A 24,060-nucleotide genomic window follows, 5' to 3' on the forward strand; every position below is an offset into this window, starting at 1 on the left:
CAACAAGCTGGAGTACACCAACAGAGCAGGCTCTTAGTGTGTAGGCAAATGATAGCTTCCGAATGTTAACTGCACCCGCTACTTAGATGTGGGAAATTTTATTAGCCCACTTGTAAATGGCTCCCTGTTCTTTCTAAGAGAAGCGTTTTCTCCTGTTTGCCCTGGAGGCAGATGCCAGAATGTCAGCGACTTCGCTGCCAGTGTCAAAATGGAAGTGGCTTCTTAAGAGAAGAGGGAAAACACAACCATAATTGCTGGTCCGGGCCCACAATGGCCTAGTGTGTGGTTTTTCCATGTGCCAGAGAACATGGAGCCTGTCCCTGTCTCGCAGGGTTCTGGTGGGGTGGCGTAACAATGGAGACCATCCTCTGACTACACCAGAGGTTTTCACAAGGGCGCGATAAGTCAGTTCAGTTATGTAACATGCGAGACAGATTCTGCATGTTGAACAGTGCCGTGGGGTGTCAAGGACAGAAACTGATTGTGGATGTTTATCTGTGCAATTGCCTGAATAGTACCTCAAAAAAGAGAGGGCCAAAATTGATATCAAGCTGGTGTGTAACGGCCCCCTCCCGGAACACATTTTTCTGACTCATTCAGTCACACACTTCCTCATCTCCATAGAGGCCTGGCACTTACATAATCACATCATCAAGCTCCAGCCCACCCTCCATCCCCACCCCCACCCTTTTCTCCCTCTTTCTTTCTCCTCTCCCTCTTGTGAGCGTGCAGAATAAGCTGATCCCCGGGGAGGATTTGTCTGGAGGATGAGAGAAAGAGATGTGTGTAGAGGTAGAGGGGGGGTGGAGCGTGTGGGGAGGAGAGGGTAGGGGGCAACAAAACACACAACACAACTGTCCACAACAGCTCCATCGCTATCTTACTGGCTTGGGCCCCATTACGACAAGAACGGGGATCTTGTGTGCTGATAGACGCCTGTTACAGTGAAAGTGCATCGGCTGCCAATCTCTCTTTCGCTCCCCAGAGGAGCAGCTCAGCACAGCTGTGAGCGGGGCAGGGACAGCTAACAGGGAGAGTGGAGCAAGGCTAACTGCACCACAGCTTGGACGACTGAAACTGATAAAGGGCAGAGGAGGGAAGGGACAGTAGATGGAGTCCACCACCTGTGTTCACATGGTAAACACAAAAAAAAAAATCACATTCAAATCAAGGATACATGAATTACTGAGAGCGGTTTTCTGAAAAACTATTTGTCTGATAAATTATAAAGTAGGGCTGGGCAATAAAACAATAACAACAATTATTAAAATGTATTGCATAAGGAAGAGTTGGAAACCACAACCTTGTATGTGGCTAGGTCCGTTGTCATTTAGAAATAATAAAAAATGACCCCAAAAAATGCATGTGTGGAAATAACGTACAAAAACTAATAATAACGACAACTAAGTATACAAAGAAATAGAACCTTGTAAAACAGCAATACATTAATTTAAAAAACCTTACTAAAACCATAAGTCATAATAAAATGGCATAAGAATTAGGTACAACAGTTCGAATCATTTTTGCACTGGTATACTTATCAAGGCCTATAATCAAAACACACATGCTACTTTTATACCCATTTAGTACATTCATTCATAACCGATATGACAATATTCACATCTAGTGAACACTAATTTGGTATTATTGTTTCTTCTTGGTTCTGAGCAAAAGTGGTTTCTCTACCTTGTTATTCTTGCAATAAAATGTATTCACTCCCGTTTTCAAGTAGCCTGGCTGATCTCAGACAGATGGGAAGAGGCGGAGTGACTGAGATATCGCCTGGAGTAAAGAGGAGGATGAAACAAACAACCAGCACAGTGGCTCACCGATGATTATACTGTTGTGGTTTTCTGACCTGTAATTAGGGTACACTTGGAGCAATAACTAAATGGCACATTTTCCTCTTACCTTAAGTCCAATACAGTTACAGAGCAGAGGAAGGGTGCATAGATCTGTCTCACTGAAGAAGAGATAAAGCCATTCTTTAAGGAAAGCACAAGGCTATATTATTCTTACATTTACTGTCAGAATGTGGACAACCCCGAGCATTCTATAAATGTGGACGTGGTGTGCAGAATTACTGAGACTTATGAAAAGACAAGCACGCATTTGAGAGGAGAATAGATTGAAGGATTGCCAAGGCCAGAATTACACTATTCAGACTTGCAGAATAAGGGCTTTAGATTGGATTCTAAGCCCTCTATAGGAATGCTGAAGGCCTGATATATTCAACTGAAAGCCTCCCCACCCACAGACGCCTACCAGCCAAACTAGCGGTTTATTTCAGTCTCCACAATGAAACGTGGGCTAACTGCTACTCTCTTCTTTTTTGATTTGATGGGGGGGGGGTTTTACCTAGTGAAAAACAACTCCACTGTTCTGCTGTTGATGTCGCACATGGCATCCGTCTTGGAGAAACAGATATTATGTAGAGTGACTGAGTGAGAGCGAAAGCTGCTGTGATTGAATGAAAGGTGTCAGGAAATCAGGAGCTAGTGGATTGCAGCTGAACAGCGTGGTGTTTATGACCCAGTGTTCCCACAATGTGTGCTAGGCTAAGCTAACCATTAAACAGTGCCTGGTACACAGCTCTGTGCCTTACATTGAAGACCATAATCCCATTTGATTGATACTTAGAGACACGGAGACAACACGCATCAGCGACACACACCACTACAGACTCATTCTACCATCTGCTGTCTGCTGCTGCAACTCCATTGCGTTCCAGACATACAAATTATTTGACACATCTTGAAAGACAGCCCCCACTCCGCAGCCAGCGTACTGTTCATGTAAGAAGTATCTGCCAGGAGACTTCTAGTAAAAAATCAACCTCTTGAAATCCAAATTTTTTTCTCCTTGCATGTTTTCACATATGCAAGAAGATCTGCCCTGAGATTAAGCTGGAGAGAAAAAAAATATTCTTGCGACTTATCCTCTGCAAATCCTCATGCAAAATTCATGACTAGCACATATATTATTAATAAGTACTCCTCAAGACTCATCCTCAAAAAAGCATGAGTATATAAATAATAAACAACTTTGGTGGGTACAAAACCTGAGTCTCCAGAGAGAGAGTACTATTCATACAATGCTTTGCCTGACTTACTCTTGGTCTTTTGAAGATGGCAAAACTCTGCAAGCTCCATTGCCCTGCAGAGCCGTTTAGCACAACATTACAGAGAAACGACTTGCGGAAGCCAATTACATAAGGCTTACACTGGGGGAGGGTTAACAGGCAGAGGCTTTAGTAGAATAATACTGCATAAAAATACAGCCTGCGTGAAGCTTCCAATGAGCTTGCTTTGTCCCGCAGTCATCAAGACTCAAGGACAAACACATTAAAGGGGCCATAGTAACATTTTCATGTGAGTGCTTACAGTAGAACAGTGAATACCACATCAGGCATCTCGTATCTGAAAAATGTATGATATTAAAAATATCACATCATCAGCAGAGAAGGATGTTGAATAGGATATATAATAAAGTAATGGTGCAATTCTCCAGTTAAAGTTACAGTAATTGTATCAGTCTGGTGTATATACATTTTAACGAAACTTTAAATGTCTTGGTATGAAAAAGACAGAGGGAGCAGAACACCAAACTTTGTAAATCATGCTGCTGACTCGTCCCCAAAACAGTCTGAAACACAGCTAACCTCTTTTATCACCTAGACAAGAATCATGTCAAAGAGAACGGAGAGAGTCTAAGGAGAGTCGCAAGCCTACTCAACTCCTCAGAACAAACTCAGAAGTTTCAGAAGAGGCTTTTGCCTGTAGCACCATCAGGCAAAAAACTAAATTAAAAAGATGAAAGAGGTTAACAGCTGGTGTTGCAACTTACATCTACAAAGCCACAATTTACACAACCGAGCAAAGGTTTGAAAAATGAGTCATGATTAACAGCCTCCGGTTGTGATTTTGGTCAGTGTTACTTTGCACTGTAAAATATTACGTCGTGTCCAGTACAGTCGGTAATGTAAAAAAGCATGAGGAATCTATATGCTATAATATATATGAGCATAGTGAACCTACCTCTCATTCCCAGGTTGAAATTCTGAAAGCAAGGATGGCCGACGGCGATGGGGCTGGGACAGGTGGGAACCGTAGTCCCTGGCATGAGAGTGGTAGTCGACCATTCCCACTTCCTGGAACACAACGACAAAAAAAGTATCAGCAATGGTTCTTCTCTTTAAGAATGATGTAAAGCCCCCTGAATTAGAAAAAAAACAAATAAAAGTCCTACATTGCCCAGGTTGTTTCCTCTGTAATATCCAGTCATTTTCTTTCCTTCTCTCATTTCTCTGGGGTAACACATACAGTTACTGTAAACTTGCACCTCTGTCGACCGGGGGGTTTGTGGGACACAGCCCGTCAACCCTCATCTCCTCCTCAATGTGATGACAAGAAGGAGGGGTAGGATTAACTACATGTGCAGCTGTGGGGATCCTTTGGGGGGTAAGCCTTACATTTTCCCGCCATACAAGAACCAAAAACAAATCACTAAAGGTCAGAGAACTACTGCATCACCTTGAGGCCTCTTCTTTGAAGCACAGGCAGCTTTGTCCGCAATACATAGACGAACATAATCTTGATAATTAGGAGATGTGGGTGGAAAGAATGGAAAAGCCTCAAGGTGACTCCATGATGACAACATGAACTTTCAACTCAAGCATCTAATGAGGGTTCTGTGTGCACTACATTGTAACCTGGGAATGTTTCTGTTGGAAAAAAACACCAGTAGGGGCCCCTGGGGTCAGACCCTCTCCAACGGTTCAGGGTAATACCATGTTTACTAAATATCTATCAAGCAGCAACTACAGTAAAATCTATAAAATGTTGAGGCGCCACAGGTGGTGCCAATAAACGCATCATGTGCCAGGCCCCTTACCGTGTGTGCCCGTTGCAGCTGCAGTGGTAGAGAGGCAGGGTTGGGGAGGTGCCGTGTGTCCAGTCCAGCCCTCCGGCCTGGCGGCACAGACTGGGAATGAGAGGACATCTTGGCACAGCCGCTTCCTCTACAAGCAGGAAGTGGGTGTGGCTAGAGAGCAAATGTCCTGCATTATCGGCTGCTTCTTTTAGCCTAAAACCTGTGGAGAAAAAAACAACAAGCCATGAGCAACATTATATTGAACCTGTGCACCTTCAAACCTGAGTAAAACAATGCATAACACATTCCAAAATAGGCGTAACTTTTCCTCAGAAACAATTCGATGTTTTACAGCCAAAACTTCCAGAGTAGTGTGAGATGAAAGTGTGTGTCTGTCTGCTCCGGATATCAGAATGTCATCACCTCCTGACCACAGCTGCTCCCCCCTCCACAGCTCCTAGTAAAGGAGTAAAGAGCGCCTGCACCTGCTAGACTGAGCCCCTCCTTCTCTACTTACTGAATGGCCCACTGTCCTCACACTGAGGGCTCACAGACAGAGACCAGCCAAATCAAGCAGCTAGCTGGTAAACCAAAAATACTCAAGAGTTTAATGGGGCTTTAGAGGCAACATAAATAACTCAATGACAGATAGAGATGTAGGCCTTGAGTCAGGCACTCACTTTAATTCCAGATGACATGATGCTTGTAGAGTGTCCTCGTCTCCAAGAAGCGTGTCATATATTGATCAAGAATAACAAGGTAAGCAAAAAGAGACACGCACTGAGCTGTAGCATTCCCTTATAAACCCTCAGCAGATTTGTATTCTTTAATATCCTATTACTTTAGATTACAGCACACATACAAAACATAACTGAGGTAAGGCTTTGTGATATAATAATATGTGAGGATAGAAAATCATCTTTCATCTTCATTATTATCAATATTTTATTATGCTTGTTCATTAATCTCTTGTCAAAAAACACTATGGCAATATTTTTCTTCATTTGGGCGATTTTGACTGACATCCAATTACCAATCAAGTTAAGTAACACAATCAAAGTTTGTAAACCTTACACAGCCTTCCAACACGTCCCATCTTCCATAAAATAGACAACTACAGACCATATTAGACAAATGCAGATGTCACCCAATTTAACAGTTTTGCTAATGAGCAAATCAATCAGCACTGGTTCACACAAAGCGAGTCATTTACAATAAATGTAACAATGTAACAAAATCTGTTCTTTATTAGGTTCAACCCTCATCTAATACAATCACTGTATTAGGCTATGAAAATATGATTTCATAAGTGACGCGTATAAAGGCCAAAACAATTTTTGGAAACAATTTCAAAATATTGTGGATTTTTACAGCTGGATAGATAGAGTGATCTGTTGTAAAATATGCATAAAGACTGTGCCGATGAAACATAAAAAAACCTTTTTATTTGAAATGACACCAGCCAGTTCAATTTGCAGTCTCAAATGCACATTAGCCTAAACTCATGCAGCAGTCACTACTGTCTCACAACTGCCAGTACCAATACCACCAGTGCATAAGTCAATGTGGAGTATCTAGTTAAAGTAAAGTATTGAACAATAACAAACCTCTATGTAACTTAGGTACGATTCAATCCGTGAGTAAATATGACCCTTGAACTTTATTTTGATATTGATCAATATAAAAAATATTCTGATACTTTAAACCAAATATTTCCCAGCCTCAAACCTCAATGGGAATAAAAATATGACTTTCAAAGTCCAGACAAAAATAAATATTCAGCTCTGTACTATTACTGTACTACTGTCAGGCAGTCCAAAAAGCCTGTGATAGTAGTAGTGGCTGGACTAATACTCATGATATGTGTCCCTGTGACTCCTGCCAACAGAGAAATTAGGACTCCTGCCATTTCTATGAGCCACTGACTAATGACGCCTTTCTCCCACAGCTCATGTTTCAGCAATGTGTGAGGCACACAAGAGGCATGGGGGCAGAAATACGGACTCTCGACATGGCACTGAACGAAATCTTGACAGGGCAGCAAAGTGCTCTGAGTGTACTGCGATTTTGGTAATTGAATGGAAAAGCCACCACCACTGAGCCGAATTTATACACACATTTTATATCTAGATGACTATGAATGAGATTTGACACAAAATAGTTCAATCTGTTTTCCAAATAAGGGACATTTAGATGAACACATGAATAACTGCTGGTGATTATAATGTGTAAAAACTGTTTCTTTGATACTGTTCATTTGGTAAAATGATTATTAAGATGATATCCCCCGAGGGCATGTTTGATTTTGTTACACAATCAATAATAATTTAAACCTAAAAAATATTTCTTTGGTCAAACTCTAAGACAATGGTGATCTTTAAGCTGTGTAACATTGGCTTACAAGCTGGGTCAACTATCTCCACTGATGGCCTCTTAGTAACATTTAAAAAGTTTCCCAGCCTAGACTTGGAGCTTCTGAGTAAAAACCTCTGCAACCACTAATAAACAAGCACTTTTTATAGCATGTGCCTAAATCGTTGGCACAGGCTAACTTATGGTGCCAGTCTCCATCTTCTTCTTCTGAACAAAAACAGGCACTATCTTCCTGCTCCTGTTCTTTGCTGCTCGACTGTCACAAACAAAGTGTCACTTGATTTCAGTTACGCAAAGGGCTCTGTTATGAAAGGCTGAACATGGCTCTGCTTTTAAGGAACAGAGGAGCTTTGTAAACATGGGCTCAGAGAGGCCACTGGGCAGGAAAACACTGCTCAAAGTCTCACAGCAACTAGACTCTTTGCCTTTGTGAAAAAACTGTGGCTTTCAATATTTTCAAGAAACTGGTGCAGTAGTGCTCATTTTTTGGTCAGACAAACCTGGATAAACACAGCACACAAAGGGGAGTGCTGAAGTCCTTGAGTAGGTCTCAAAAGCTGGTGAAATACTAGATGAGGAAAAAGTCACGATATTGACACGGAATACAAATATGCTCGACAAAGGGCAGAAAAAAAAGAGGCCAGCGAGACAAAGAGGGTGAGATAAGCCATCCCATGCGGACGCATCTCTTTGATGACAGTCCAGTCCGCAGAGATTCCCCTGAGAAGGAGGAAAACAAATCTGAACTCAGTCACAAGATCTGCCGAGGACAAAAAACCTGAATCAAGATGAGAGGGCCAACACAATGAGCGAGCTTTGACATAAACTCTGAGGCGAATGGGGGCTTCCAGACGAGAGGCTCAACACATGCACTGGCACGGCTACAGACACCCACAGGCAAGTCAATGGCTCGCTGCCAACACTGCGAATGAACTCAGTCACCTCACTCTAGCGTGCTTTCCTTTCTCCCCTCTTTTGCTTTCGTCTTCTCCATAGAGTAGAGTGGGCCTCAGCCTTCAGAGGTGCAAGCCAACATTTCATCCTCTTATCCCCCACCCACCCCCGCCCTCCCTCTCCATTTTAGGAATGGCTATGGAAATACTAGCACGGAGAACACAGACGGCGTCCAGCCTGCCAAGGAGAGCAGGAGGCTGACTTCAAACAACAGTTTAATTCCACTGACATAAACAGTTAATCAGATCCCTGTCTGGTCTGACTTGGTAAGGAGAATGAGAGAATCAACAGCTTGTAACATATTTTCTGATAAGAGCCTTAATAGCATGTCTTTGACCTTGATAGAACGCGTGTGATCAATCACTGTAACAGCAATAATGCACTGTAAACTGTATGTCCATAGAATATTTTGCCAGTATTTTTACACTGGGAAAAAACACATTACAGAATTGAGCTGTCAAGCAAAAGACTCCTGCAATTACTATGACGGCCAAAATAGATGGTGGCTACATTCAAAGGCATGGAGCTGTTGTGAAAAGGCAGATGAGTGCACTGTAATGGGCATAAAGCTTGGTCTGGGAACAACATCAGAAGTCTATAAAGCAGTGCCCTGGAGACTTGTGCTCAGGGGAGGGGGGCTGCTGGGACTCTCAGCCTAGGAATGTGGCACCCTGTCAGGTCTCATAAGGATTTATCTGCCTGGAGCCTCATTACCGAAGGGCCCCGGACAAGCAGGCTCTCGCTAGCTTACTCTTTCACTCACTCACCCTCAACACCGAAGTGCTCCCTAACACTATTCTCGCATGCAAGCACTTGCTTTCAAACTGATTTTCAAATATTTACTTACAGCGTGGGTGGTCCAGTTAAAATGTTAAGATACACACACAAAGTCACTTGCTATTTGTACCCCAACATCTTGTAAAATTAATGTAACAACTTCACAATTTTATACGGGAACCAGAGGCCTTTTTCGATCAATGTTTATTTAATCTTTAAGCAGCCTTACTATGAATTCTTGAGGAGCTTCTGCATTGGTTTCAACCCTCATCTGCAGTAACGGATTGCTCTACTCTCACACTTAGCCTCTCTTCCTATCCACCCAAACTTCTTAACAAGGAAACAAAGTTCTCGCACTTAATCCACTGACGCCTCAGTATTGGGGCCCCAAGAGCTTTTCGAGGGTCAGGGTGCAGAAACAAGTTCAATCCGCCTCAAGGCAGACACCATGGAAACACTTAAGCCTTTTCCAAGTGACCTCACTCATTTTTTTATCAAAACTATCAGTGGGGCTCCCTATAACACTGCTATTATCCAGGGTACCATGCAAAGCCAGTTAGTGAAGCCAGTTTCTGGGTTGCATTTTCCTTTAGACGCCGAATAATGTTTTTCTTGACTGCTTTCAGAAACTCAGTCTTAAAACTAATAATACATTCCTCTTCGTCTGTGTTAATAACAGCACAGTAGGAACTAAACTAACCAAAACAGAGCTAAATAACAGAAGAAAATCACAGTACAACAGCCAGGAAAAAACAAGTATGCAACAACACCATGTAACGTAACAAACCTCATCTTGCCAGTCAAACGTGATTTATTATTATCAGAGGAATCTCTTGGAATCCAAACTGGTAAATTTCTGCAACCATTAAAGAACAAATAAGAAAGACAGAGAATAGGTTCAGACAGGGAAGTAAATTCAAATGGTAAGTGACAAGAGATCGGCCATAAAAAGCAGCAGGTGATAGAATTATTGCCTTTGTGCAGCTCCTGACAGGCAGGTGGCCTAAGTATTGCTGTTAGTGCCAAACGGGGGAAAAACATCCCAACACATCTCACCATACCCCCGCTCAACTTTCATACAGGAACTCTGTGGCCACAATAAAAAACAAAATCAGCAACGGAAGATGCTGTGAGAAAAGTGTGAACACGCATTCAACTTTGACACAGCTGTAATTTGTCTGAGAGGAAGAGGTACAATCATGTCCCTTAACCACAGCCTGTCTAAGATTTCATTTTGAAACTGACGGAACAACACTTTCCATCATTTTAACGACAGTAAAAACAATAGAGGTGATTGTAAAAACTGAAAATGGAGGCAGCATTAGGAAGTGAACAATGGCAAAATTACCTTTGCCTGTAGCAGTGTCAGACATGGCTCACCATTTAAAAACTTCAGAATCAAACATATAGGCCCCCATATGTGTTTAAAATACTATTAGCAATTAAAACTATGTCTAGCAGAAAAGAGCCCCTGGGGGGTGCTTGTAGAGTTGTTGCTTCATATACCAGTTAGACAATGAAATACGATGCAGGATGTCTAGATCAAGGAATGAATGTAAGAGACTAAAAGCTGAATTAAATGCCAAAACACAACACAGTGATTTGTAATTCTGGATTTTATAGCTCTAAAAAAGTATCTCAACAGCAACTATTTCATCTTCCATTGCAGCAATTTTAAGGTAAACAGCAGAAATTCACAGTTCACAGTACAAAGTAATCCCCAGGGATGTGCACTTGCATCGTCATGATGCACTGGAGCAAAACAAGATTCCTTTTTTCGCAGCATGATTCACCATTTTTTTAGCATAACCTAAATGCTTGGGATTTTATGAATTGGATTTAAAAACTGATTAATAACATTTCTTGTTATTTGTGGAAATGGGGCATTTTCACATCACAGATGGTCGACAAAGGCATGACAACATGAGACCGGACACGTAAGCTGTTAGCAGAGTTTAATGTGGGTCAGCTGCTCTGCAGTTACAAAGGACTGTGGTATAACTGGGTAGAGGCCAAGAATATAATTATTATCAAACCAGGGTTCACTTAAAACAATATTGGCAATGATAGAACAAACTGCATTCTTTTGATAATAAAAATATACCAAAAAACTACATTAAAAAGGACAGGACACATGCATGTTGTATCATTACATTGTTGTTATCATCACACCATTAAAACTAACCAAGAGAAAAATATTGGCTACAGAATATAAATTTATGTTAAAAATAATTAAATGTTGAGCACAATCAAATCATATATTTCAATTTTAAACAGATTGTATCTACCATCAGTAATTTCCCCACACACAGACTGTGAAAGTGCATGTCTGACATAAAGGAGACAAACAGTGGAGAGGAGACAGATGCACAGGGCCAGTCCTTCCAGATGTGGCCGTCCAGCTGTATCCATGCTGGACAACAGAGCAACTATTGGATTTCCTGCCTGTTCCCCTGCTGCCGGCCGCCTCAGCGACACTGTGTGAAATTACTTAATGCTCTACCCTCCCCCTCCCTGCTGGCCGGCATGGAACCGGGGCTTTCACACACACTGCCTCAGCCAACTTCGACTCCCTGTAACCATGGAGGCACAGGCACTTCACCAGAACACACTGAGGGATACAGAACCTACTCTCTCTGTTCACACAAACATGCCAACACCACGGATACACATGTTACATCATTACTCTGATGGATTAATTATAACCATCAGTAGTTGTTTAGGTAACTTCAATTATAGTTCACCAATATAGAGGTAATGATATATCCCAACTTCAGGACCAGGGGCCTCATTTATAATTGTAGTGTACGCATCTATCAGACCTCATTTTGTGCATACGCCACTTCTCACGCAAATGTTGACGAGAGAATGTGCACACTTTTACGCAAACTCTAATCCATGCTTACGAACATTTGGGAGACGGGAAAGTGTTGATGCAGACGTGAGAAGGTGAATTGAATCTTATATTAATGACATCGCTGCTGTGACCACCACACAATCTGTCTTTCTTCACCACCACCTCCCTAACAAACACCTCGATGTGAGAGATAGACAGAGAAAGTTGTGCTTCTTCTTTTCAATGCTTGAGGCCATGATTCACCATAAACACTGATTTGTCAGCAGGATAATTTAATAATCATTATGTGCTTTAAAGGGAGGGCGGACTTTGAGGCAGGTTCACGTACACACGTTTAGAGGTGGAGGGTGATTTATAAAGGGAACATTGCCTACAAGTGTGTGAGCGCACCATTATATAAATCGGAATAATTATTTGTGAAAGCCATTTTCGGCCTTTGTGCACACGTACACTTTTGGTATAAATCCTACGCACTGTTGTATAAATGAGGCCCCAGGTCTCTACCTATGAATGATTCCTCTGGGAGACACCCACATACAAATTTATCAAACCACACAGTGAAAGCACAGAACAGTATTTGTGTATTCTTTTCTTAGGACCCAATGAAACCACACCGACATAGGCCAAGGCAAATGTTCAAATGCATTGGTTCCCCAAAGTGTTTGCACATGAATACACCATAATAGTTAGTCAACTTTCAGCTGACAAATCATGTATGTATTTTCAACCAAACTAGAATTACCGGTTGTATGCCTCCACCAACCAGTAGTTTCTACGTACATATTTATACATACTTTTTTTCAATATAAAAGTCACTGTTACCATTACCTTTGACAACTGAAACACAGTAACATGAGGTCATTCTGACCTTGACCTTTGACCTCAATGCACCAAAATCTAATCCGTTGGCATCAACCTCCTACAAGCTAGTTCCCTCAAGACTGGTTCTAATCAGGTCCTCAACTGTGTCCACATGCAGGGACCCTCTGACATCAGATTGAATTCTCTTCTGTGCTGAGAATCATGTCATATGTTATTCTGAAATTCGCTATTTTGCACAGTTATTTTTGTTACTTAAGGTAAATGCTGATTAGGGCTGGGTTTCACCACTGATTTCCCAAATCGATTTGATTATGATTCACAAGGTTTCGATTTGATTCAATATCGATTCAGTTAGGGATATGTCAGTCTACAATACCAATTTTGCTTGGATGTGAAAGAAACAAAAAAAAACTAAAGCTGTAAACTGTGCAAGGCAACCTAACTTGGTGCATTATTGAAAATATTATGGTAGGCCTGTCATGACACCCTTTCAAAGAGCAATGAACTCTCAATTCTTAAAAATATTCAGTCTGACATTTGAATTAAATTAAAATTATTAGAATATCATCAATATATCCCACTCACACAACCAAAACAATAAATATAATCGACTTTCTGGCTCTGTTAACAAGAATTGCTTTTGAATAAATATTAAACATTTGGCACAGGGTATATGTAACTAGCTCTGTAAACAGGGCGGGATGGTTATGATTTGGATGACAAACTTACGATCGTGTATTTAGTTATTAATCAATGGTGTCGGATCATGAATGAGTCCTGCCTGTTCTCGTCACGTCTCATGTTGTACTGGGCGTGCACAAAATGTTGACGACTCATTTTTCATGATGTTTAAATGCAGCCTCATAAACTCTGGAGCTATTTAAACACTAAGTAAACCTTGTGTACTAATCAGGTCCTAATAACGTGTGATGCGTGTTGGTGTTTATTAGTTCAAGTGAGTGCAGGTCATCAGGAGTGTGGAGGGAAGACACAGGAAACTCCAGCACGGTACAAACCAACTGCTGCTTCTGCTCTGATCATGAAGCAGCGGCGTGAGTGAGAGGGGGCGGGGCGGGGCCCCCGTGCCTGTATGTGTGTGTGTATGGACTCCACCTCGCTTCCAGTCTAAGGAGTCTGGGAGCACACACACAAAATGTTTTGCTCACATTGATAATTGTAACAAAAAACAGGGGCCATATTTGCAAGTTGCACTGGTGCACCTAGATATAAAATTGAGTCCCACTGTCTCCAAAAATTGCAGCAAAATGAGACTAAATGGTCACAGTCTGGAGCCCTGATTATGCTTTTTTTAAATGACATGCTGTCCCATGCAACTACAAAAATCTCCCATCCGTAGGAGATGCTTTAACTACTGTATGTACTGACACTGTTATGTCTTAAATGATCACTCTGAGCCGAGAAAGAGCAGACACTGAAAACCTGCTTGCTAACTCATCTGCACTGTTTGTGGTGGCAGCACACCAGCCTGATACCGGCAGGAAGCTGTAGATTTAGAATCCACATTATTCAGTTGACTTCTGTAGCCAGTCAGACCTTGGAGTGAGGGATATCGTCTCAGCAAACACAAACAGAGCTCAGATCATAATTCTGTCCATCTCGTACTATTGGCTATGGGATAGCCAGCGTCAGCTAATCTTTTTGTGCACATTGTAGGAACTTTGCATTTTCCCCTAACTAAACTACTAACAACACGCACAAAAAAGTCACCGCAGACAGTTCAGACTGACCATGGCATTTAAAGAATCAATATTTGATCATTCAGATAATTAACCAGAAAATATTTTTGTATCCAACTCTACTATTTAGATGCTACACTAATGCATTAGAGATGCTAGGCTTAATTTTGTAGAAAACATACAATGAAAACCTTGGTGTTGTAGTGAAGCACAAATCAAATTGAGTCAATGAATCAGAAAATTTATAATATTTATTCAGGCATCTAACAACACATTAGCTCCGCCTGGTTGGAAGATTGTATAAAACCATTTGTTTTAATTGAATTCACTCTGATAATAGTTGCCCCCAAAAATGTCAGAAAATATACATGATTAAGGAATAATAGATCACTGATCAAGTAATGATAGCTACAATAATGTTTTAATTATTGATGCACACATTTATTCTCAGTAGAGCCACATAGATGGCACTTCAAAAAACATGCCTCGTTTTAAGACAGTGTGACAACATCGCCTTGATGTATGAGGTGTCGCCTTACGAATCCTTCTTTATTCTCAGCTGGCTCTGCTCTTAAAGTCCACCTGACATTCAGCTCTCCATCCTGAGGAGGAGGAGGACATAAAACCGAGAAGTACACTTGTCTGCAGAGCTGACCTACTTCCTCCTCACTGCTACTTAATTATTCACAAGCTTTGAAATGTGCTTCTGTATGGCAGCATGCAACCCGAGAGCCTCTGTTTGCCCCTCATGACAGCAGCCTCACAGAGCTTCCATTAATGCATGAGAGGGTTCAAGTGTGTGTGTGTGAGCACTGCCAAATACTAATGGCCATACATGCCTGTGTTATTTACAGACAACATGACAAACAAAACATCCCACATAGATTTGATACACAAGGTTTTGAATTATAGACAAAAGAAAACGAGAAAAAGTTCAGTGGAGGAAAAACCTCCTAACATCTGAAAACACTGAGCATACGTCACAGCAGCATCTCCGTGTTGTGATGTATTCAAATTACTAATTTGTTCAAAACTGCGCTGTCATGGATCCAGACCACATGTCAAGGCAGGAGTTCAATCCTTCCACATACGCACACCATAACCTGTAATTACTTTCTAGGTAGGCCTTTATACCTTTCACTGTCACATATCACTCCATTCGTATTTTCACAGTTAGATCATCGAGCTCGAGGTGTGTGCCCTTGGCGGCCCAACATGCTTTCCAGAATCTAACAAAAACTAACACACATTCCTCACACAAAGCAGAGGCTAATATGAGAAAATAAAATTCCACCAGTGGTCAACAGATATGGCTTCTTCAATAGCCTGGGCCTCAGTTGATATTCAGAGCTGGGCAGCTGATGGCTGATATATAATGCCAGTATTATGTTGTTGTTTTTTACAGATGAAAATCAATTTGATACTGATATATTATTCACTTGAACACAGAGAAAAACTGAAAGTATAAAAAAGTAAATGTCTGCAGATGTGTGTGCAGTGCTGGCCTCGTGAGCGCAGACATCAGCCAATGCCGACTGTCTCAAACTGCCAGATTTCCCTAAATGCTGCCCACAGCTCTAGCCTACACACAAACAAGAGCAATGTCCTGTAACATGCTGTCATCTGTGTTGCGTAATGGAGTCAAGTGATTCACTTACCACAGAGCCATTTTTTAATCTCTGCTAATCCGCTGTTTGCCTCTCTTTTAGTATTTTTAAATATGGGTGACTCTTTTTAACAGCAACTTCTTTTCATGTCAAGAGAAAATCTAAATAGAAAAAGCCTAAGAATAATTATTGACTTTAAACATTTATTTTTAGTCAATTCGAATAGTATATTTAAAAACTGAAATATGAAAGACGAAATACAACCGTAGTTTTATAAATAAATATAAAAAAGTAAATTTGGAAGCTTAAATGCCTTATTAGTCCACTGATTTTAATCTACCAACATTTTTATACAGAATATAATGCAGAAAAAGATATTTGGGGGGGGGATTCTAGAACCGTTTCATCACAACGTTAGACTCCATTGCAAAACTCTCCGCACTGTTTGTAGCACAGAACATGTCACAGCTGAGTCTAACAGGAAATCCAATGTGCCCCAAAAACCATGCATCGGCCGTGCACTACATAAGATACTGACACACACACACACACACACACACACACACACACACACACACACACACACACACACACACACACACACACACACACACACACACACACACACACACACACACACACACACACACACACACACACACACACACACACACACACACCATGTGTTAACCAGACAGAGCCTAGGTGTCTCCAAAGGTTCGCTAAAGTTCTAACACATATTCAACACACTACAAATGTTAACACAATGAGAGCACTGACAAATTCATGTTTATATTATGGTTTGGTCAGGTAATCAAGATGGGAAGGACTCGTGACACAGTAAAGGCAAAAAACTAAAAAGCACAGTATGGGCATTTTAAACCCATTGGAGCTAGTTAGGGATCAACTGGACAGAAGGTAAAATCAAAACTAAATGAGAAACATTTGTGGGAACTTCTCAACACAGTTGACAACTTCACTGACACAATCAGGTATCAGTGCAGCCAATCACAGGCAAGTCGTTCACAGTCTAATAGAGTAGTCTTGCTCTGAACGGTGCCTTACAAATAAGGTTATGACATTAACTATCATTTAGCTGATACATTTAACCAAAGCGACTTACAATAAGTGCATTCAACCATGGGGGTACAAACCCATAGCTTCAAACAGCCAATCTACACGAGCTACATGTAAGTGCAACAAAACTTTATTTTTTTGTTTGTTTTTAAATATAAACACCAGAGTAGACGATGGTTATTAGACATCATCTTCTTAACCAAGGCGTAGTCAGAAGAGATGTGTCTTTAGACTGCGGTGGAAGATGTGTAGACTTTCTGCTGTCCTGATGTCAATGAGTTGACTGTCGGGTTACCACAGAGTTGTCAATGGTGATAGTACCAATATATAAAGGTTATTATTAGGGATGCACCGATATGGAAATTCTTGGCCGATACCGATATTTAAAACAACAATCTAGCCGATACCGATATTTGTTTATTACTTGCATGTGGCCTTCTTGGTGTGTACCATAATCTGGATGCCAGATTGGCAGGCTGCAGAAAACATACCAATGAATATCGGCCAATGTTATCGGTGAAAGTCAAGTTTATTACCGATACGCCGATAGCAGTAAACGAGGCGAATATCGGCCGCTACCGATATACGGCCGATACATCGGTGCACCACTAGTTATTATTATTATTAGTCTAATAGAATAGTCTAAATATTGCTAGAAACCCCAGGGCCACAAGACAAAATGTGAATGCTTAAAGAAGACACAGATAATAACAATATAAGAAGAGAGATTATACTTTTAACATTTTAGAGTTGCAGGTGTACTTGAGATAACTACGCAATGTTGATAGAATATTGTTACTGAAATTAGAGCTTAAAGCATGCTCAACATTCATTGTTTAAGCATTCAATGTGCAAGCATTGCTCAAGCATTTAATGTTCCAATAAATAAATAAAAAACAGGCATCATTCAACAGCAATTAACCTGAGCAGCAGGTATTATATTGGTTTATTTAGATTTGAATTGGTAAAGCTAGTTACAGTGGGAGTTATATATGGAAGCCCACATTACCTCCCTCCTCCTGTTGACATCTACAACCTTACAACTACATCCTAAATATGAAAGTAGAAGGCTAACAAAGATGTGGGGGGGAAACATCAAAAGGCTACAGGCTAATGGCTACTTTTGAATGAGCCAACATGCCACAATTATGGTTTTTCCAATTGGACATTACTGAAAATAGAACTGCTCAACTTCATTCCCAACACAGCCACTTGAACTGAGGTGGCACTGTGTCCAGTCCACTGGCACTTTTGATTGTGAGTAATTTGAGGCAGCGCACTAGACCAGCTGTGCTTGATCATAATATTCTACCACACTGAGTCAAGCATAACATTCTCCACACACGAAACCTACCAGGTGCAGTCCACTAGTGAGCAAGAAATGCTAGCCAGCTGGGGTTACTCATTCAGTGAGAGGGAAACCGGATGGGAAGAGAGAATGCGCCTCGGAGGCAGTTTCACGGTGACTGCCTCATATTTCCCTCTTTGGTTTATGCATGTTAACTTAAAGGTGCATAAAGTGCCCCGCAACATACCACAGTTGTGTCATATCCCTATAATCACTGATTCATGTAAATATAAAATGTAGGCTCAATATGCAGCGTTAAATGCTCATCGGCAGTTAAATCAGAACAGAGAAATGACTTGATTTGCCTAAATTAAAAGGGCACTGATTAAAATGAAATTATTTCATCTGAAAGAAGCATCCAACAAACAGGTTGTGATGGGCTGTAGGTGTAGGTGGTGGCTGTAGTCAGCTCTTATCCATCATCTTGAATCAGGATGTCAGTGGCCCCATACACACTTGGTATTAACATGTGGTTTTTTGATCTGATCTCAAGTGGACAGCACTAAATACAAGTGTGAACGCATGCAGATCATATATAGATCCGATCATGCCAGACCACATCCGGAGGTGGTCTGGGCCATATGTGTCCACATTTTTTTAATAGAGTGAACACAAACACGTCCTGGGCCACATATGAAGGACCTTCTGCTCAGCTCACATCCTCTGACCCGCTGCAGTTTCAATATGAATCAAATGCATTTTTTCTCTTCTCTTGATTTGTTTGTGACCACCTCCACAATATTAACACTGATCACCACATAATGATCAATACTACTAAAATCTTTCTTCACAGCGCAGCTTCACAAGATTCAGTCAGACTCTCCTGACTCGTCTCTCTTTCGCTCGCTCGCTCGCACGCACAGACAGACACACAGACGTGTACTCAGACGTAAAAACAACATAACTTGGTCTTTGTGACCAGAAATGACTGACGTGTTTGTTTGTATAGAGTGGAAAGGTCAAATCTGATCTGAGACCCGGTCGTGAGATGCATGTGGGGCCACATTTCAATGCCATGTGTGAAACGCACACTCAGAGCTGTCCCCTTGTGATCAGATCACAAAATCCACGTGTTTAATACCAGGTGTGTAGGGGGCCTGTGTGTGCATGTTTGCTATAAAAGCTCGAACACAGATCAAGCAAGCAAATCAGTTTTGCGGCGGTGTATTGCCACTGATCTCCTAAAATGATTTAATTCAGATTTAAGGGCCAAATACAATTCGATTTCTGATTTGATATTGATTACATTAGGAATATTTTTGTTATAATACCAATTTCTCATTATTATAAAAGAGAAAGGTATAATGGTGTAAATTGTACAAGGAGCCCTCTCAACTGGTGCATTATTAAAGTGTTTTAGTGATAAGAATTAGTGCCACAGCAGTTACATAGACATAATATTTATTTAACTCAACAATTTAAATGGTGCTTTCTTTCTTTCAAGTCATGTCAACAAAAGTGAAAAGGTAAACAAATCCAATATATTATCCATGGATAAATATTTCCAGTGTATTATTAACAAAAACTTTACATTTTGAAATCAAATCATCACGCAGCGTGTGCAAATATGATGTAACCTACTAAATGTAAATAAATGATACTCAGATAAACATACACTTTTCTGTGGTGTTAGACAACATTACAATAAATACTATGTGTATCAGAAGAGGAGGTACCTTACATGAACAGGTTTACTAAGCTCCAGTGCTAATTATCATGAACAAACATCCCTGTTCGTCTTGTCACAGATAGTTTGCGAGATAAGAACAGTCACATTGTAACACAACTGATAACCTCAATGAATGGAGTGTTTCTTCAGCTCTAACAAAATCAACAGATCATTTCACTTCATGTCATTTTCGTGGATGGCATCCAAAACAAACCCTCATTCATATAGCAGCGGTATATTCCAATAAAACAAAAACAGCCAAGCAGCTTGAGCAACATTCCTGTAGACTGTTTACAACATGTCTATACAGTGTTTAATACTTTTTCATAATTGTTATTACACATTAACAAAAATTGTCATACCTTTTGTACAATATAAACACAGGGTTGGTCCAGTAAACAGGGCTGGGTGGTAAATGGACTTTTCTGGTATATCACCAATATTTTCAAATAAGACAAAGGATGAGACAATACTGCTTTTATCACTAAATCTTGATTTTGCATTACATAACCAGTGGCTTCCGCAAAGCCATGCCAGTGCCATCTCCCTCTCATATTCTCCATGCAACCCCACCCCCACTCTCCCTCTGCATGCAAACCCAACTTCAATTGCTCATAAGATCTCCAACCGGTTGAGGGGGTCTCAACGCCCCAGTCTACATTGACTGGGAAGAAACCCCCATCATTGGATTTTGTTTTGATCACATCTGTTTTAATAAAAGTGCTTGTGACATCTCACATGTGGCTTTGACTTACAGCGGAACATTTAGCCCACTCCGTAGAAAAGACTGACATATACAGTGTGTCACCATTCAGAATAAAATATAAGATGACTTTGGGTGCACATCGCACATATAGGTTTAAAAAGATATATATTTTAAAATATTATTATGGTTGCTCACTTCATAATTTGAATGATAATGAACCACCTCTCTGCTGGGGATAGTGTGCTTAATCTATGACAGCTATGATTTTGAAGGTCAAACTTAAATTCTACGGAAATCTTCTGTGATTCATGATGATGCAACATGCGTTTCTTCATGCAACAGTTCACTGTGAGGAATTCTATTTTACAGACAATAAAATTCGCAAGAACTCTCCACTTTACAGTTTCATAACTATGCTGTGTTTCATAATACAAGCATAAATTGAGCTAGCAGTGAATTGGTCTCCCTAAGGCACCTCACAGAGCACAGGATTATCTTTGTCCCCATTACCCTTTTGGATAGGGGGGGGGATATCTCATCCAAACGGCAAAGCTTAAAATGTACTAAGAGAGCACATAGCCAGCAATGTCAGTCTTTGTGCTCTCTATCAGGCCTTGTCACACACACCTAGAGTTTTGAAGTATTAAGCCAAGTCATACTGCCTGAATGACTTAAAATAATACCTATCACAACATATCATGTATGAAATTGACCATCAGCTGAACAAGCTTAGAGCCAAATATTTGTTCAGATTTAAAGTATGTCTTCCTTATTCTTTGGTTTAATATTTCCTTATGTTTGACTTACCACTAATTGCACAGAATTATGGTGTAGTTATGGTCCGAGGTGTCATAGATGTTGCCACCACACTTTACAAGTATATCCTTTCTGGGGGGGCTGTACAAAAATATTTCAGAGACAGGCATCTCAAAGCAAGGGCATGAAAAACCCAAACTACCTGTATGTCCGGATGCCAGCAGCAGAAGGTGACAAATTTTAAAGAGAACAAATGTTTCAACAAAGAAGCAGTTCCAGTGAAGTGCATGAGTATGTTGAACATTGTTTGACTGCTGACAAAGCTCAACGGGCACTCGGTCAAATGAGAAGTAAATGAGCTCGGAGGTCACGTCAATGTTCCAGTCTATAAATTGTGACGAGCCAGAAAAATCTCCACAAAATAAACAAAAAAGGATTCCAATCAAAAGTAGTGTCCACCTAAGCAATACATGTTCTGTAAACAGACAGAGGGTCAGAGCTTCTTAGTGTTGTTTCTCAATGGCATACTCATTAGTTACAGCACAAGATAAAAAGGGAACCTATGAAATGTTCTCACACTGATAAGTCAAACCCAGAAAGAATAATATACAGTATGTTTATTATGGAAGTGGCTATAGAGACAGGGAAGCTGACAAACCCCGACTTACACACTGTACCACAACAACACATGTTTACTCTGTGTGTCACTGGTCGTCTCATTGTGGTGCGTTTTGTCTGCTGGCTTTATCCAAGAGTGTCTGGCTATCGAGATGTCAACAACGTGTCTGTGAATATGAGCCTCTCCTGAAAGCTTGACAACATTACGCTCAGTTGGCAAAGGAGACATCGGGATTGAGCAACAAACCGTGCTACACTACACTAATGTAAACCCCTTTCAACAACTCGCCTAGAAACCACGTTACAATATTAGAAAACCTGAGATTGAAAACCACAGTCCTACTCCAACCCGTGTAATGCTGTCACAACAGCGACAACCCGTCACAACCAGCCATTTAACGCTAACTCACCCAACGCTCCCACTTCCTCAGGTCAGTGACTTGACATCACGCTGGTTATACAACAGTAATACGCAAATCACAGCTTATCATCCAGCTGACAACAAAGCAAAGAGCCACCGACCAGCGGCAGCTCAGCTCTCGATGGAGCCCATCAAGTCTACTTGATGCCAAAGCAATGTTAACGAACCGGGCGCTTTTGTGCATAGCTAAGTTAGCGGGCTAGCGAAGTTAGCCAGGCGACACGGTAATTATTTACACCAAGTAGGAAGTTGGCATTATTTATTGGTAGTGGGTATTGGTAGTGGTGCGGTGGATATGGTGTGTTTACACCGGTAACACAGATGTATGGTTAATTGTGTTCAGCCGAATTGGCGTTAGCTACTCCGCAGTTCTGACAGCTAGCCTGGGCAGCTAGCACCGTTAGCTAGCTTAGCCTAGCCATGTAGCACGTGTTCCTGATTTATAGAATAATGAACTGGCTGCTGGTATCCAGTCAACTGGGAGTGTTGGAGTGAGGTGGAAAAAAACGCTAGTTCAACCGACCCCTAACACTGCGTTTCCCGGGGGTTCGACGACCCGTGTGGCAACGTATAGCGTAGAAAAGGTCAATACTGCTGTGTGTGTTTCTCCTCCAAAGAATAGCCGGAGCCCGTCGACCAACAACAGAACAGACAGACGCCCCCCTCCCCCTCCCCAAACCAACGGACAGCCATGGAAGCTAACTAACCTTAGCGGTGGGGCCAGAGGAACCATTCGGCGGTGTTATCCTACAGTAGCTAATGTCCCGCTCCTCGCCAGTCGCTCCGGTGTCGCTCAAAGAGCCGCTCGCCTCGATCGGGTGTCTCGCTGCTGAATTAATCCACACGAACGAGTAGTGTTCGTTTTCATTTGTTCCGCTGGCGGTTTTCAGCTATGTCGTGCGTGTTCCCTGCACAACACAGTAGTCTGGTACTACTCCCTGAGCCGCTGCTGCTGCTGAGACCATAGCGAGGCTGAACCGCCTCTCTCTCTCAATAGGTCCGCATGCTCTCTCGCCCCTCCTCTTTACTAAAGCGCTGCTCATCTCCCGTGTCTGTGCCCACAACTAATCCACTCGCACTGATGCAGTGCTGATGGAGCCGCTGATCAAGTGAAGGCACCAAAACATATCTGCCTGTGTCTATCCATCTATTCATCCATCCATCCATCCATCCATCTATCCATCCATCCATCTATTCATCCATCCATCTATCCATCTATCCATCTATCCATCTATCCATCTATCCATCTATTCATCCATCCATCTATCCATCTATTCATCTATCTTTCTACAGACATAACATATGTTCTATCTATCTATCTATCTATTTATCCACTATCTATCTATCTATCTATCTATCTATCTATCTATCTATCTATCTATCTATCTATCTATCTATCTATCTATCTATCTATCTATCTATCTATCTATTTCGTATCCATCTATCTATCTATCTATCTATCTATCTATCTATCTATCTATCTATCTATCTATCTATCTATCTATC

At 41.2% G+C, this 24,060-nt stretch overlaps 1 protein-coding gene across 10 annotated transcripts in view; it reads right to left on the bottom strand.

Annotated features, from left to right (window-relative positions):
- ncor2 (nuclear receptor corepressor 2) overlaps positions 1–23,529 on the bottom strand; it is an 88,627-nt gene extending 65,098 nt beyond the window's left edge. For 5 of the 10 annotated variants that reach the window (XM_047341161.1, XM_035165625.2, XM_035165628.2 and 2 more), the window contains exons 1-3: positions 23,262–23,529; positions 4,894–5,092; positions 4,038–4,150 (exon numbers count right to left, since the gene is read on the bottom strand). In XM_047341161.1, coding sequence (XP_047197117.1) covers positions 4,038–4,150; positions 4,894–5,001 — 221 coding nt within the window. In that variant the 5' untranslated portion in view covers positions 5,002–5,092; positions 23,262–23,529. The remainder of the gene's footprint in view (positions 1–4,037; positions 4,151–4,893; positions 5,093–23,261) is intronic. The other 5 variants (XM_047341160.1, XM_047341158.1, XM_047341159.1 and 2 more) reach the window with 1 other exon arrangement.
- Between the last annotated feature and the right edge of the window lie 531 nt (positions 23,530–24,060).

Source organism: Hippoglossus stenolepis, chromosome 9 (genome assembly GCF_022539355.2).
Source record: "Hippoglossus stenolepis isolate QCI-W04-F060 chromosome 9, HSTE1.2, whole genome shotgun sequence".
Taxonomy (NCBI): domain Eukaryota; kingdom Metazoa; phylum Chordata; class Actinopteri; order Pleuronectiformes; family Pleuronectidae; genus Hippoglossus; species Hippoglossus stenolepis.